Genomic DNA, 14,767 nt, shown 5'->3' on the forward strand with positions numbered 1-14,767 from the left:
GAAAGGCCACGCCCATCACTCCTCTTCCCGCCGCGCGTGACGTCGGCGCCGCCCGCCCCCTACACCGCCCGGTCACGTGACGGAGGAGACCACGCCCACCTCCGTTCGCCGCTTCCCGCCGCCCCGCCCTTTCGCTCCCCCCCCCGCCGCCCCGCCGAGCGCGGTCACGTGACGCACGGAGGCCACGCCCCCCCTCCCCCCTCAGCCTCAGCTCCGCCGCCCCCGGTGCGCGGCCCCTTCCGGGTGCGGGGCCGCCGCCGCCCCGCCGCCCATGGAGGCCGAGGCCGAGGCGCGGCTCCTCCTGCAGGAGGCTCAGGAGAGCATCGAGGCGGCGCGGAGCTACCGGCGGGAGCTGCGGCAGCGGCTGCGGGGGCTGCAGCAGGCGCGGGAGCAGGTGAGGGCGAGCGGCCGAGCGGGGGGGTTTCCTGAGGCGATGGAGTGGGAGCTGCCCGGGCTGCGGGCTTGAGAGCGGGAGGCGATTTGGGATGAGGGGTTCCCAGGCCGGGGCGAGCCCCGAGGGGCTCTCCGGGGGTGTGATTTGAGGACATGTCCCGCCGGTCCCCGTCCCGCTGCCGAGCTCCGCTCTGCCCGGGCTCCGGGGGTCACCGGGAAGCGTTGCCAGAGTTCTGGGTTAGCTGGATTTTCCGTGCGCTGGAGCCAGAAGGGACCAGGAACCTCCATCCCCGCTTTGGGACCAGTAACCCACCTCCCTCCCCCCTTTGGGACCAGTAACCCACCTCCCTCCCCCCTTTGGGACCAGTAACCCACCTCCCTCCCCCCTTTGGGACCAGTAACCCACCTCCCTCCCCCCTTTGGGACCAGTAACCCACCTCCCTCCCCCCTTTGGGACCAGTAACCCACCTCCCTCCCCTCTTTGGGACCAGTAACCCACCTCCCTCCCCGCTTTGGGACCAGTAACCCACCTCCCTTCCCCCTTTGGGACCAGTAACCCCCCCCACACACTTATTGGGGACCAGTAACCCCCCCACACTTATTGGGGACCAGTAACACCCCCCCCACACACTTATTGGGGACCAGTAACACCCCCCCCACACTTATTGGGGACCAATAACCCCCCCCACACACTTATTGGGGACCAGTAACCCTCCTCTCTGGCACCAGTATACCCCCCCGACAGCCGAGACGAGTAACGCACCCCTGACCCCAGTAAACCCTCTCCAGAGCTGTGCGGATGTAGGCAGGGAGGTTGTGGGGAGCCAGGACAGTGCTGCCCACTCTGCTGGGACATCCCGCGAGCGGCCGAGCTTCTACAGAGCAGGATCGATGCTGTGCTGCTTTTCATTCAACTCTGCCAGGGGTAAAGAAATAAATAGAACTCCACAAACTCCAAAAATCTACCTGTAGCAAACCTGTAACTTTTCTGATTCCAGCAGCGTGCAAGCCTGCTGTCAATTGTTAATCTGCTAGGTTAGTGCCCTGCTACTGGGTGAGTGGGTGTTAAATGAGTTGTCTTCATAACCACAGACTAAATAAGAAAATTAATTGTTTGTGACTGTCTTGAATTCAAACCTCATCATCTCAGAGTGTTGCCTGATAACTCAAAATGCAGTTGGAGGGAGCCAGTTGGCTGTTCTGCTGTGGCTGGGAGTGCTCAGTTCGCTCACTTTTCTTTCCTTTTCCTCTCTTAGAGAATCTCTTTGCTTGTCTGCATGTTTCTGTTTTCTCTCTTCCCACCTTCAGGACCACAAGGTGTCTTGTCCACGAAGAATTATAGAATCATGGAATGGTTCAGGTTGGAAGGGACCTTAAAGCCCCTCCAGTTGCACCCCTGCCCTGGGCAGGGACACCTCCCACTGGATCAGGGGCTCCAAGCCCCATCCGACCTGGCCCTGAACATCTCCAGGGATGGGGCAGCCACGGCTTCTTTGGGCAACCTGGGCCAGGGCCTCCCCACCCTCACAGTGAAGAATTTCTTGCTAAGATCTCTAAATTTCCCCTCAGCTTCAGAATCAACCATGCAACACATGTCTGAGAATTCCCTGTGTCCAGAAGTGCTGAATGTCTTAGGCATGGCTTCCGATGACAGAAGTGTTATTCTTTAGGGACTGGTGGGCTGATGTGATGGGAAAAGCACTTTGGATGACTTATCGCATCCTTTGTGTTTGGAGCGATTGCACACGCTTTTCAACAAGCTTCACACACCTCTGTGTGTTCGGGGCCCACGTTTCCTCTGCCGCGTAGCTGTTGGTACCTGCAGTCGTGAGGCCGAGTTGTTGAATTTGTGTCTGCGTGTAATGGAGGTGATGGGCATAGAGAAGTGTCTCTCTTATCTTCTCTGCCCCGCTTCTTGAAGTAGAATACTTCCTTTTTTTTTTCTCAAGTGGTGAAATAACAAGAGAAGGGAAACGGAGCCGTGTGGCAGCTGCAGATGTTCGTGAGCATTACTTGAAGAGGAAATGTGTTTTACCTAACCAGAGAGCTTCCTGCATTGGCTGCTCATGCTTCTGAAGGTCTAGAAATGATGTGTGAGGCAGGGGCCTGCTGCAGTGTTCCAGGTGTGTGCGACTTGGAAAAGTTGTTCACAGGGAGGTGTTTGCTTCTGACTTCTGCATCTTTAGCTCAGGGGTGTTCAAATGTGTTTTCACAAGATTCAGCAAGTTTGTAAACATTTTAATACGTGCTTGCAGAATATTCTGTGCTCTGGTTCTTCCAGAGTCAAAACAGACTTGCTTTTCTCGCCCTGTGACCCTGCAGCAGGGACAAATCCAAGGCAGCTGCTTGAAAAAATGTGAAAGGAAAGCAAGTGTATGAGGATTTAAAAAATCCAGTGAAGTGAAGGGGGCCTGGAAAACTGCCTCTAGGTAGTCTTCTAAAAGCCTGATGTCTTTTACTTTCTGATGAGGATTTACCTTTATGTCATGACAGAGTGGATTTTGAACAGGATTACTGCAGTTCTGAGGGATGGTGGGGAAAGACCTGCAGAGCATTCTTGGTTTGCTTAGTTAATGTGCCCTTCTCCCTGTCCGGGCATTTTCTTTGCCTCCTTCCCTGCTGTATGTGTACTAAACCCCACTACATTGGTTGTTAACTGCCAGTGGTCTTTTCAGAAGGATCTTTAGTAGGTGATTTCACGTGCAGCTTTTCTCCAGCAGATGCGGATGATGTGGTTCAGAAAACTGAAAGATGCACGTGGCCTTTGTCTTTATCCTGAAACCTTCTTTCCTTTTACCTGAATATAGATCAGAGAAAGTGCAACATTGACCAGAGATGTACTCGAGCAACACTTCAGTGACTTAAAAGGGACCTTGAAGAAGCTGTTGGATGAGCGGCTGATGTCGCTGCTGCAGGAGGTGGATGCTATAGCACAAGAGAGCATCAAACCCTTGGATGAATGTCAGAAGCTGATAGAGCACGGAATCAGTACGGCTGATGATCTGCTCCGGGAAGGTAAGGCAGGACTGGGTACTAAGTCTTAGCTCTGTCTTCCACCATATCTGCTCTAAAAGACTGGAATGTTCCTGTTAGGATCAGCACATCTGGCTCATTTTGAACTTGTCTTAAACCAGATGTTTAAAGAAGAGGTTAAAATTGGGTAGATGTAATGAAGAGCCAATTAATATTATCTCCTACAAATCTGTACTTTAATACTTTACTTCAACCCTAGGATGCACACATGTTAGTGTGACCTCTCTATAAAAGCAGGAAACACTTTGGAAATGTCTCACTACAGAGGTGTCCTGCACCCCTGCACGGATCATACAGGGTTATGTCAGCTGCTTTGAAATAAAAGACATCATGGGTACCATAATAACAAAATGTCTCTGTTGGTTCAAGTGAGTTATTTGCGTTTAGATGGAAGAGCAGCTGAAATAAACAGATAATCTCTGCTGCTCAGTGTGATTCTGTTCACTGTTGGTGGGGAACACAAAGAATGGAATGAGCACTGTATGGGAAAAATATCTACTGAAAGCCTGAGGATGAGGCAGACAAAAATGGAAAAATGGACATGCGAAATATTGCTGCAAGGGTCAGTTTGTACCCTACTGATGCTAAATACCTAGCCAGAAAGGAATGTCACTCTTGACTGTTTTCTCCACACTGGAGAACCTACTGAGAGCGTGTCTGAGCCATGAGTATGTTGGCAGTTTCCTTACATTGTTCTCATGTCTCAACTTTAACTTTCTGTCAACATGATCTCAGATTTGTGAACTGAGTGCATGGAGCAGTCTCCCCCAGGTAGGAAATCTGCCAGCTCTGCTCAAGCCACGAGCTTTGTGACTAAAGAACGTGCTGGCTTGGTAGCTCTGTGCCTCCTGCTCACAGGAGTGGTGACGATATTTAAGAATTGATTTGTTTGGGTTATTTTCTAGCACCGCAACTGCTGGGACACCTCATCGTCACCTTGTTTTTAAGTTACTGAATCACAGGGTGGGGGAAAAGATTGCCTGTGTTTTGTATGAGTTTCTATTGGATCTCATGAGAACCTGGCTAGCCGTGCGATTCCTATCCTCTGGGTCACCCTTCCCTCGGTAGCCGGAGAAGCATCGCTAAGTCATGTCATCAAAATAAGCAGACGTTGCATCTGAGTCAGAGAGGAGTTAAGCCTCCGTGGTTATTAAATCTCCTGCTGCCAGTTATGACTTGTGCTTTTCTTCAGCGATTTGTAACGTTTGTAATCCTCCACTTGGAAAAGGACTGAGCTCGCTTATGTGGTCGATTACCATAAAGTCATCAGATAGGAGAGCGGAGCATACGTCTCTGTAAGCTGAGCTGTGGGATGCTACTTTATATGGAAAGCTTATGAAAAGATTTCCATTTATCTCCACACTTTAATGCGTGGATTATTTCTTTCATTCTGACAGTCGTTACCAGTCAAACTGTAGCAAACAGAACAGTGGTGGAAATTTGTTTTTTGCTTTATGCTCCTGCTTCTTTGTTTTCTGCACAGTGAGGGTGCTTTGCTTTTTTTTTCTTCCTTTAAAGCAGGTGGAGGAAGGGATTAAAAATCCTGATTTCTGGCATCTGACCCCAGTTCTGCTACTGTCTGAGACCTGAGGCAAATCATTACATCTGTTATGGGTGTATCTACAGGAAGCTTTGAGAGCTTCAGAAGTCGCTAGATAGGCTTTGTATTGTTAACTATAATTGAGTTTTCTAGCTGAGTCTAGGAAAAGTGCTGAGAATGCTTCATGTTTAATTCGTTGTTCGTGTCAGAACTGGTTCTTCTTTGAAGCAAAGAATGCCTTTCTTCGATATTTTCTCATTAGGAATATTTTTACCATCTGATTCCAGGCGAGAGCGCAGTCCATGGAGATGTGGGACAACAGAATGAGAAACTTTGCAGCTTTACAAAAAAAGCTTTACATATTCAGCTAGATAGGTAAGCCACTGGCACTCTGAGGGGGATCTTTTCTCCTTTGAAACAAAAGCCTTCCGCTCCATTGCTTTAGAAGATTCATTTGAGGTGTTACTGTCCTGTTTGTTTGGAAGACTTTCACGGGGGCTGGCAGGCACAGAAAGGAATAGTTTTCAACCTCCATATGTTCTGTGCAAATATAGGCTGTTTACTTGTGAAGGATGAAACTCCTCCTTGTGGAACAGCCTGTATTTCAGAGTATTTACTGAGAAACAGACAGGCTGGGTAGGGCTGAAAGACAATGTTTTTGGAGTCTTTTAAGTTTGCCAATTTCTGCAGCTGTTCTCTCTCTGCAAATCTGCCCAGATTCAAGCGCATGGACAAAATATGAATTTGTAGAAGCTGGTCCCTTTAATTACAGCAAAATTTCCTTTCCCAGCTTACCAGAAGTGCCCTCCTTGGTTGATGTGCCTTGTTTATCTGCCCAGCTGGATGACTGCCTTCTTACTATATTGAAAGATCAAATATTCAGGCATGGAACAGTGGCATCTCGCCCACCTGTACAGCTAGAGGAGTTCGTTGAGAAGCCTGGAGGTATTTTAGTCCGATGGTGTAAGGTAGGTGAAAGTCATTCAGACTTCAGCTTTCTTGAAAGAAACTGAAAAGGCCACTTTCATCCTGGATTCTCTACAACCTTCAAAGGAATAGGCCAAGCCAGTGTGTAGTTAGAAACTTTAGAAGAGATTGTTATGGTAATGGCCTCATTTAGAGGTGAGGTAATTGGTGATGTTGTGGCTGGCAGTGACACTTGTGTGTCAGGCTCTTGCTGGTGGACTCCCTGCTCCCCTCTGCAGATCGAAGGGGCTGATGTGCTGATGCCCTGGTGCCTCACAACCCCTTCTCTATGTGTGGAAGAATCAGGAGGGGCAGCTGAGAACACCGATCCCCTGCTTCCCACGCCTAAGCAAGTGCCAGGTACTGGAGCGGGAAACGCCTCCTTCATGTTCTCCTTCCACTAAACAAATAAAGAGCGGTGTGTAATCTGCCTGTGATGCCGTTGTACAGACAAGACCCAGCAATCCCGGGCTGTGTGTTTCTGACAAGAGGGGATTTGCGCAGAGCCGTTTGTGCTGTGGAACCGAGTGGTTCATTTGTAACAGCAACAGCAGCTGAACACCCTCAGTGGGACCGAACTTCACTGTGGGGGTGACATTTTTCTTCCCTTTGAAGATGGTTTAGCAGACCCAGGATGAGGCTGACCCCGTCTGTTATGCTTTTACACCTAAACTCATTAGAGAAACCGAAAATATTTTACTATTGGCAGTAGCCAGTCAAGTACCGCCTTCCTCTTCAGTACACAAACCTATTTTTGAGTAAATTGCTGCTGTGCTCTGATGTGGTTTTGTTGTTGTTGGACAGCTCTGTGCTCCTTGGCAGCATTACACAAACTGATATTGTTTTAGCAACAACGCACCATTGGTCAGCCATCCTTACCTTGTAGAGCATGTGGATTCAGATTATAAAACCATCAGCGCTCTTGGCACACGTGGTCTGATTTTCTGTGCTGTACAGGAGTTGCCCGAGGCTGGTCGTGCTTGAGGGGTAGTGGAGCTTTTGTGGGGAAAAAAATAATATAACTCTAAGTAAAAAGAGATTTTTTTTTTTTTTTTTTTTGACAAAAGAATTGGAAATGATCCCTTGGAGCAGTTTATGGAGGATAATGGTGAGCTTCCCTTGCTGTTAAAAACTGGCACTGAATTTCTTCTGCAAATTTGTCTTCAGGTTTTGGCTGAAGGATCTTGTTGCACCTCCGCTGAATTGAAAAGCCTTGAGTTGAATGTTTCTTCTACAGACAGTTTTAAACTGTGATCATGTCATTCTTACACTGTATTTTGGATTCGTCAGCTCAGGCACTGCTGTGATACCTATAAGGCACAATTTCTGCTCTTTAATACCTTGTGACTCTGAATGGCTTTGGCAGCCTGCAGTGCTGCCCTGGCGTGTGCCGCTGCAGAGGTGAAAGGAAAAAAAGACGGGGTCCTTTATCAATGTAATAAATGTCTCTCTAGGTGGACGATGACTTCATACCACAGGATTACAGGCTGCAATACCGCAAGAGCGCTGCCAGTCACTTTGAAGACGTGTATGTCGGCTCGGAGACAGAGTTCATAGTGCTGCACATTGACCCTAACGTTGACTATCAGTTCCGAGTCTGTGCCCGAGGGGATGGGAGGCAAGAGTGGAGCCCGTGGAGTGTTCCTCAGATCGGCCGGACCACGCTGGTTCCCCATGGTACTGTTGGTTCCCTCGCTGTTCTTCATCTTCAGCCCGAGTCGTCTGTCAGGGCAGCACTCCTGAAGGTCTCTAGCTGAATGACTTATGGAGCTGCTTTTTGCATGATGATGGAGCATCCTTAGCTGTGATGTGTGTGTCATGTGTGATGAACTATCCGTTCATCCTGGAATTTATTCTTTGCTTCAGAGTGGGGTTGACAGGGAGCCATTCCAGCAGCTCACTCCTTAGCCTTGGAAAGCATCAGTGAGCTTGAAGGGAGGCATTTTTTTTCCTTCTCCCTCACCCCTGCCTAAGCATTAATGACCCACAGTCACATAACGAGCTCTTTTCCTGGAGAGAGAAAAACCTACATTTTCTCTTCACCTGCAAATTTTTAAGGGCAGTGGGTCACGGTGGCTTTCCTTTGTCCACAATGTGACGTGACAGGGATTGCAGCAGCGAGTGAAATTCTGGTGAACCCTGTGAGCTGGGAAATACTTTTATGTAGTTGCAAATGACTTGAAGAAGAAATCTTTCTATCAGAAGGCAGCAAAACCAGCCCCTGCTCTTAACATAGTTTAAACTTTATCTGAGGTAAACTGAGTGGACATGGTGACTGACTTTGTTTTGCCTAGACAGTAGCCGGCCAGGTTGAGGTTCACAGTGCTTTTTTTTTTTTCTTTCTTTGAAGAGTGGACAGCTGGTCTAGAGGGTTACAGCTTGAGCAGTCGAAGAAACATAGCACTTCGAAACGATTCTCAGTCGTGCGGTGTGCTCTACTCCAAAGCTCCTACGTATTCCTGCGGGCAAACGTTAACGTTCAGGTAAGTATTTCCTGTGCAGCTGTTGTCTAGTGCATCTCCTGTGAACCAGGCTTCCTTCTCTAGTCCGATACATCTGAATTGTGTATAAACCCAAGTCGTGATGCATGTTTGAGTTTTACATCAGCTCAGCCTTAGTCCAGGTAGCGCGTCTATGTGACACCTCAACTTCCTTCTCCTCTATTTCCTTGGTTTTTAGGAAAATGATGTTTTTGTGGGACCTGCACCTTATCTAAAACAGAGAGAAGAGTGAACTAGGGGGTGGTAAAATACAACCTATGCTGGGCTAATCTGTGGAATATTGAACTTCCTTGAGATTTGTAGCCACTGTTACTGCTGGTCAGAAGTCAGGGGAGGCTCTGATTCTTTTAACGCTGGGTCAGCGGGTGCTTCCCTTCCCAGACTCTCCACATGCTTTAATGACTTTGATCGTGAAAACATCGTGTGCTCTTGGGGCGGGTAAGGCTGGCAGTCTGGCACTGATGTCTTTAACATCTGAGATAACAAGCACTGATCAGACTCCTGCTTGAAACTTGCATTAGAAACTTGAATGGAGAAGAGATCTTGTGAAATTCAAGCCTTTCATTTGACACAAAGCATTTCATAAGCCTGGCAGCTTCATAAGCCTTTGGTCCTGTCCCTGAGCTGATGCTGTTTAATGGGGTATGAGGAACTTGCCTGTGGATATGTCAGTTGTAATTACAGACCTCGGAGGCTCTAAAGCTTTATTCCATCTTTCCCTCATTAAATAAAACTACTTATCGTACAGTAGGCAACCCCCAAAGACAATTTAAGGGGGTTGTTCATGATATTTTAGTAACATCCCATGGAATTTCATTTCTTCCTTCATGATAACGAATTATCTTAACTTTAGATGGTTCTGGTATGAGGATGTACTCGGCTGCCCCGCCTGAGATGAGATAAAAGGATCTAAAGCTGTTGTTTGAAAACTGTTGCTAGATTTAACATCTCTTGGCTTAGAAATGTCTGTGAAATTAAAGGCAGAACTTTGAGGTTTTCCTTGGTTCTCTTTCAGACCAATGCCTTTTATCTTTATTGGTAACACATGAAAATATTCAGCTTTACATTTTGGTAATGGGAACTCTCCTGGAGGAGATTGTTTCAGGATGGCAGAGCAGTAACAAGCACATGTCCACAAGAACTATAGCGACATGAATCTTAAAATAGAAGGCAACCTCAAAAATCTGTTCTTTTCCTCATCCAAGGTCCAACTGTAGCTTCCTGTTTGAAGATGTGTCAGACTTTCCTGAGCAGGGAGATGTAGTGCTTGGCTTTCTCCATCTGTTGAAATGAAAGTACATTCAGGAGGGGATAAGTAGCTTGTAGAGCAAAACAAATAACCAGCATTGTTGTTACAGATGTTTGTGAAGCAGCTGTGTATTCCTGCACATTCAGTGTCACCTCATCAGTGACAAGGGAATCGTGGAATCACAGAATGGTTTGGGTTGGAAGGGACCTTAAAGATCATGCAGTTCCAACCCCCTGCCGTGGGCAGGGGCACCTCCTACTGGATCAGGAAGCTGTGTAAACGCAGGGCTTTAGATCCACTTTAGTTACCCCTTGAGGCGAGGCGTTTGGACAAGCAGAGGAGCATCCCTGCTTTAAGTCAAGACTCATCCTGTTCCTTTGCAGCCTCCAGGGAGCCGCCTTTAGGGAAGGGAACATTTCTCCACAGTGACCTGCTCTGCAGGTGTCTCTGCAGCTCTTGCTGCCGGTGGTGGGGAAGCCGCAGTCAGGCTGGCCAGGCCGGTGCTGTGGGATCATCCAGCAGCCGTCCCGAAGCTCGTGCTGTGTTTTGATTTCGTGTCTGGGGTTTGACTTAACTTTTTGCTCGGTAGAATTGAAACCGTGGGACAGCCCGACAGACGAGACAGCCTGGGAGTGTGTGTGGAGCAGCAGAACGGCTCCGACTCTTTGCAGCGGGATAAAGCTGTGTGCATTAGCACAAATGGTGAGTCCGAATCGCGCAACTGAAGAATCTTTTCTTTTTTCCTTTCCCAAAACTTCCTGTTCTTTGCATCCCTGAATCACAGATAAGCATCGTTACTCACTTTCTATGAGCGCAACTGTTGGTTCAGTTAAAATCGTGGGTGAGATCATAGGTATCCATTTCCTGCTTGCAGTCATTGCAGCCTGTTTGATGTGACAAAAGGAACGTGGCAGGGTTGCTTTCCATTTCGATTTGCCTGCAAAAAAACAGGAAGAAATAGAATTGGACATTAACATGTACAGAAAGTGAGAAATAACATCTGGTATCTTGACTGTTCCAGGGGCAGTATTTGTAAATGGAAAAGAGATGACAAACCAACTGCCGGCTGTCACCTCGGGATCAACTGTGACGTTTGACATGGAAGTTGTGCAGTTAGGGCCTTGCAGCAATGAGGGAGGAAACTTCAAGCTTAGAGTAACCATTAGCTCCAACAACCGAGAAGTGGTCTTTGACTGGGTACTCGATCAGTGCTGCGGCTCCTTGTATTTTGGATGTTCATTTTCCTACCCAGGCTGGAAAGTTTTGGTGTTTTAGTAGGGAGTGAAGGGATTTTTGTTCTTGCCATGAAGTGTACTGATAAAACCTGGGTTTAATCTGTTAACAAAACCCTGTCTTTATACTACTTGAACTCCATTCTGTTGTACTTCCTACTGGACTTATTTCAGATAATAATTGTGAAACATTGGATTTGTTACTCTGGAAAAAGTTAGAAACCGGTGTTTGCGTAGCCAAATTAATTTAAGCAGCTCACAGGACCTGTCCTTTTTTTTTTTGTCCAGACTTGATTTTTGTCAGTATTGCATTGTACTCTTCGCTCAGGGTACGAGTTCTATAGTTAACTCTGCCTAATGCTGCTGTTCTGTGAAAGAAGCCTGTAAACGTGGAGGGGTGGTAATGGACCAAATTTTATTTATACCACTGGTAAAAGAGCACAGGATTTAGAGCAGCGCTGTCCCACTATGCTTCCCTGTACACAAAGCTGCCTTAAGATTCTGAATGGCCGGTGGGTTCTGCATGCAGCAGCTGTTTCTCCATGCATGGTACTGTTCATTCCTCTGGAGCGAGGATGTCTGAGCCATAATCTCTGTTCAAATTCGTAGCCGGGCTGTTAGCGCCTCGCTCATGTTAAGTGCCTTATTTCCAGATGTCTCTTGAACTGTTTTTTGTGTTGTCACTCAGAATATATTTTCTAGAGTAGTTGCACGGTGATGCTTCCATCAGCTTAATGCAGATGCTTGCCTCAAACTAGATCAATACCTAGAGCAGGATGGTTATCCTTAGCCACTCCAACTGTCTTCCCTAGTTACAAGTTATGGCACAGCCTCTCTCAGAGCAAGTCTTAGCCGTGTAGCACTTTGGCGTGGAGATTGGCAGCCACAATTCCTCACAGAGCCTTTCTACCGCTTGGAGACACCCTCCTTTGTCAACAGCAGCGACCAGGGAAGGGCCGTTGGGATGCGTGGGAGTCCTGGGAGTCCTACCAGGCTCCCTGCGAACATCGTGCATCCACGCGCAGCAGGGCAGGCGGTGGGGATGGACCCGGCTGGCCAAGCACGCTGGGAACGCTCCTAGAACTGAGCTGGGGAGGGGGATGGAGAGGGCCTGAGGGTATGGGCGCCAGGCAGACCCCCCTGGCACAGAATTAACCTGTGCCACTCAGGATGGAGCGGGTGGGGGTGATTTAGCTCTCTCCTCCATGTAGTAGGGTGAGAAAAGAAATGGTTGAAAATTAATTGACTTGGAATTCAGAAGTTACATAAAGCTACCACTATTTCCCCTAAGGAGCAACTAAGGTTTAGAATGAGCTCATCAAAGAGGGCCTAGTCCTGTTCAAAAGGTTACAATGCTACTGGATTTAAAGAACATCTTAAAGTAGTGCTCACTGAAGTCTTTAAAAGGGATCATCTTACCTCAAATTCAATTAAAATTAGATATATTTTAGCACGTTAAAATAGCAATATTTTTATAAGACCCAGACAATCATTCTGCCCTTTCCCCTGCAGGGTCAGCATGCTACGTTAGCCTTCAGTGCTAGCACAAAAATCTGAATTTACATCAGATTTGTGTCCCCCAATGTCACAGTGCCAGTACAAAGAGATGAGTACATCTAGTCTGCATTTTTCCCCCAAGGATCTGTAGCAGGGGTCTGTGAGTCTCAGAAAAGGACAGGGGCAGGTGGTGTTTATACCATTTATAAGAAAACAAATTGTGAGTAGATTCAGATGGGTGCAAAGAAGAGTTGGAGCAGGATTTCCCATCAGCTGTGCAGTGAGGAAGACTGGACGCTTGTGGGTGAGAGTGTCAGTATTAGCAACTAAAAACCCACTGTATTCTCACTTTTCCAAGCTTAACCTGTTTCACTGTCAGTGAGAGAACACCAGTGTATCCTGTACTTTCCGTGTTCCATTGGATTATCCTCTGAAGAGAATTTTCAGTGCTTTTAAAATGCATTCTCTTCCTGTAGGCAAGAAGGCTCAGTAGCTGATCAAACCGCAGCAGAGCTGGTAGAGGGCCGGGCTGGCACTCGAGGTAGCAGCCTGCTTAAATCTGCTTTGCTCCCTAGTGCTGGCAACGTTACTTACATACTTCAGGGGTCAGGTACTCATTGTATCTTTAGTACTTTAACCATAGGGGAACGAAAATTGTGACTTATCTGCACTTGTGAGGTACCATGGGCCAGGTACCTTTCCTCTGCTTTTGGAGCAGCTCGTCAGGCTATCAATTCTGCAGGATATTTACTTGCGGATTAGAAAATAACGCTTGAGCCTTCAATTCAGGTACTTGCAGAGATGGCAATGCCTCCTATTTGTTTGGAATATTCATACAAAGCAGCTTAAGATGACTGTGAAGGGCCACAGAAGGCCCCTACGCTCTCAGAGCTGAGGACAGCAAGAGCCAACAGGTTTTCAGCCTTCAGGCTGTAGCTGTGTTGAGCAAGAGCAGCTTTGCCCATGGTGGGGCGGGTGGTTCTGTTTGTTTGGGTTTGTTTTTTTTTTAACTCGGCCTCAGCCGAGCTGTGCAGATCACAAATCCGGTACTGTCCATGCACCTCTGGGAGCTGCGCCTTTTACACCTGGGAGGGGTGAAGAGTTTCAGGGCAAGAGACCCAAGTACTAAGGTAACAAAGTACAAAGAATCAGAAAAAGTGTGAATTAACAAGGGGTTGAAAGTCTATTCTTCCCCCACCGAGTTCAGCCAGACCGAACACGCGATGCTTCCAATTTCTCACCTCCAGCTCTTGGAGCCTCACAAGCAGAGCACCAGCTGCTTACGGAATCCAGTCCTGAAGGTGTTTTCCTAAGCTGTACATTCACTTACCTCAACCCAGACCTGTTTGTCAAGTGAAATTTCAGTGTTTTTAAATAAAGTTTTATCCCTCACCTGTGTGTGGTCTATAAATCATTTGCCAGGGCAGTGCTACCTTCTTCTAACAAGACTATTCTAGAGCTCTGCAGCTGCCTCCAAGATTCCCACACACCCCCTCATTATTTTTACCTTCTGTCTCTCAAGTCCCAAACAAGTTTATTTCAGGTTTCTCATTCATGCAACTTTGCTTTCTTTCCAGCTGGAATTGGATCTAAACTGACATCTCTTGCAGAAATGTTCCTTTTTTACACATCAGTTACAGCATCTGTAAAACTATTCCCCTTAACATTCCATCACAGCCAGTTTGTCTCTATTTTACTGGTCCCATCTCCTCACAGTTGCACTGAATGGTGACACAATAGAAGGTTTTGGCCCCCAGTACTGAGCAAGCAGTAGTTAATCCCCTTCTCATTACGTCCATACTGCACTAGCACACAGCTTCAGCTTATTCTCTTACGTCTGCTTTACCCATAGCCTCTTCCATTGCTTTGGTCTGTTTTTAAGGAAAAAACTTTTCAAACCAGTAAATTTTGCTGGCACAGTGGCTTTCTCATAAGCGCACCCTTCCTTTGAAGAACTATTCCATGAGAAGATGCTAGGCTGTCTCCTGAGGAGCACATCTCCAGTGAGAAAGGAAACAACAGCAGAGATCAGTCAGGGAAGATCACTTACCTACTTTGGTCAAAGCTCCCGTCACCTCGGCTGTGAAACTGCAGTATCCGATTTGTATCCAAGCATCCGGTCCCACAGAAAAACCATCAGTCAAGCGCCAGCTGATCGTGTCACCAAACTGTTCTGTGAATTAAGAAATCATGAGCACTGTTAGAATTGTCCTCCCAGAGCAGCTTCTGCCTTCTCAAAAGTAAAATCAAGTTGCAGGTGGGTGTAGGCTTTGAGGGTGTTTCAGTGATGAGGGAAATCGTCAAACAGTTCAAATGGTTTAAAAGCGCTTCATTCTAGGCAGTGAATCCTTGCCCA

The 14,767-nt window shown here is 47.4% G+C and overlaps 1 protein-coding gene across 1 annotated transcript; it reads left to right on the top strand.

The window, feature by feature from the left end:
• Positions 1–225: 225 nt before the first annotated feature.
• On the top strand, positions 226–13,318 carry CRLF3 (cytokine receptor like factor 3). Its single transcript, XM_069872836.1, has 8 exons — positions 226–394; positions 3,201–3,408; positions 5,254–5,341; positions 5,757–5,934; positions 7,387–7,609; positions 8,283–8,415; positions 10,272–10,384; positions 10,704–13,318. The coding sequence occupies exons 1-8, from the start codon at positions 272–274 to the stop codon at positions 10,955–10,957; spliced, it is 1,320 nt and encodes a 439-aa protein (XP_069728937.1). The 5' UTR covers positions 226–271; the 3' UTR covers positions 10,958–13,318.
• Positions 13,319–14,767: the final 1,449 nt, after the last annotated feature.

This window comes from Phaenicophaeus curvirostris, chromosome 19 (assembly GCF_032191515.1).
Source record: "Phaenicophaeus curvirostris isolate KB17595 chromosome 19, BPBGC_Pcur_1.0, whole genome shotgun sequence".
Lineage (NCBI taxonomy): Eukaryota > Metazoa > Chordata > Aves > Cuculiformes > Cuculidae > Phaenicophaeus > Phaenicophaeus curvirostris.

What these genes read in the sequence shown, in the direction of transcription:
- CRLF3 (XM_069872836.1), top strand. Translation starts at nt 272, where the DNA reads ATGGAGGCCGAGGCCGAGGCGCGGCTCCTCCTGCAGGAGGCTCAGGAG. An exon ending in TGCAGCAGGCGCGGGAGCAG is followed by an intron (nt 395 to 3,200) that starts GTGAGGGCGAGC and finishes ACCTGAATATAG; the next exon opens with ATCAGAGAAAGTGCAACATT. An exon ending in TTTTAGTCCGATGGTGTAAG is followed by an intron (nt 5,935 to 7,386) that starts GTAGGTGAAAGT and finishes ATGTCTCTCTAG; the next exon opens with GTGGACGATGACTTCATACC.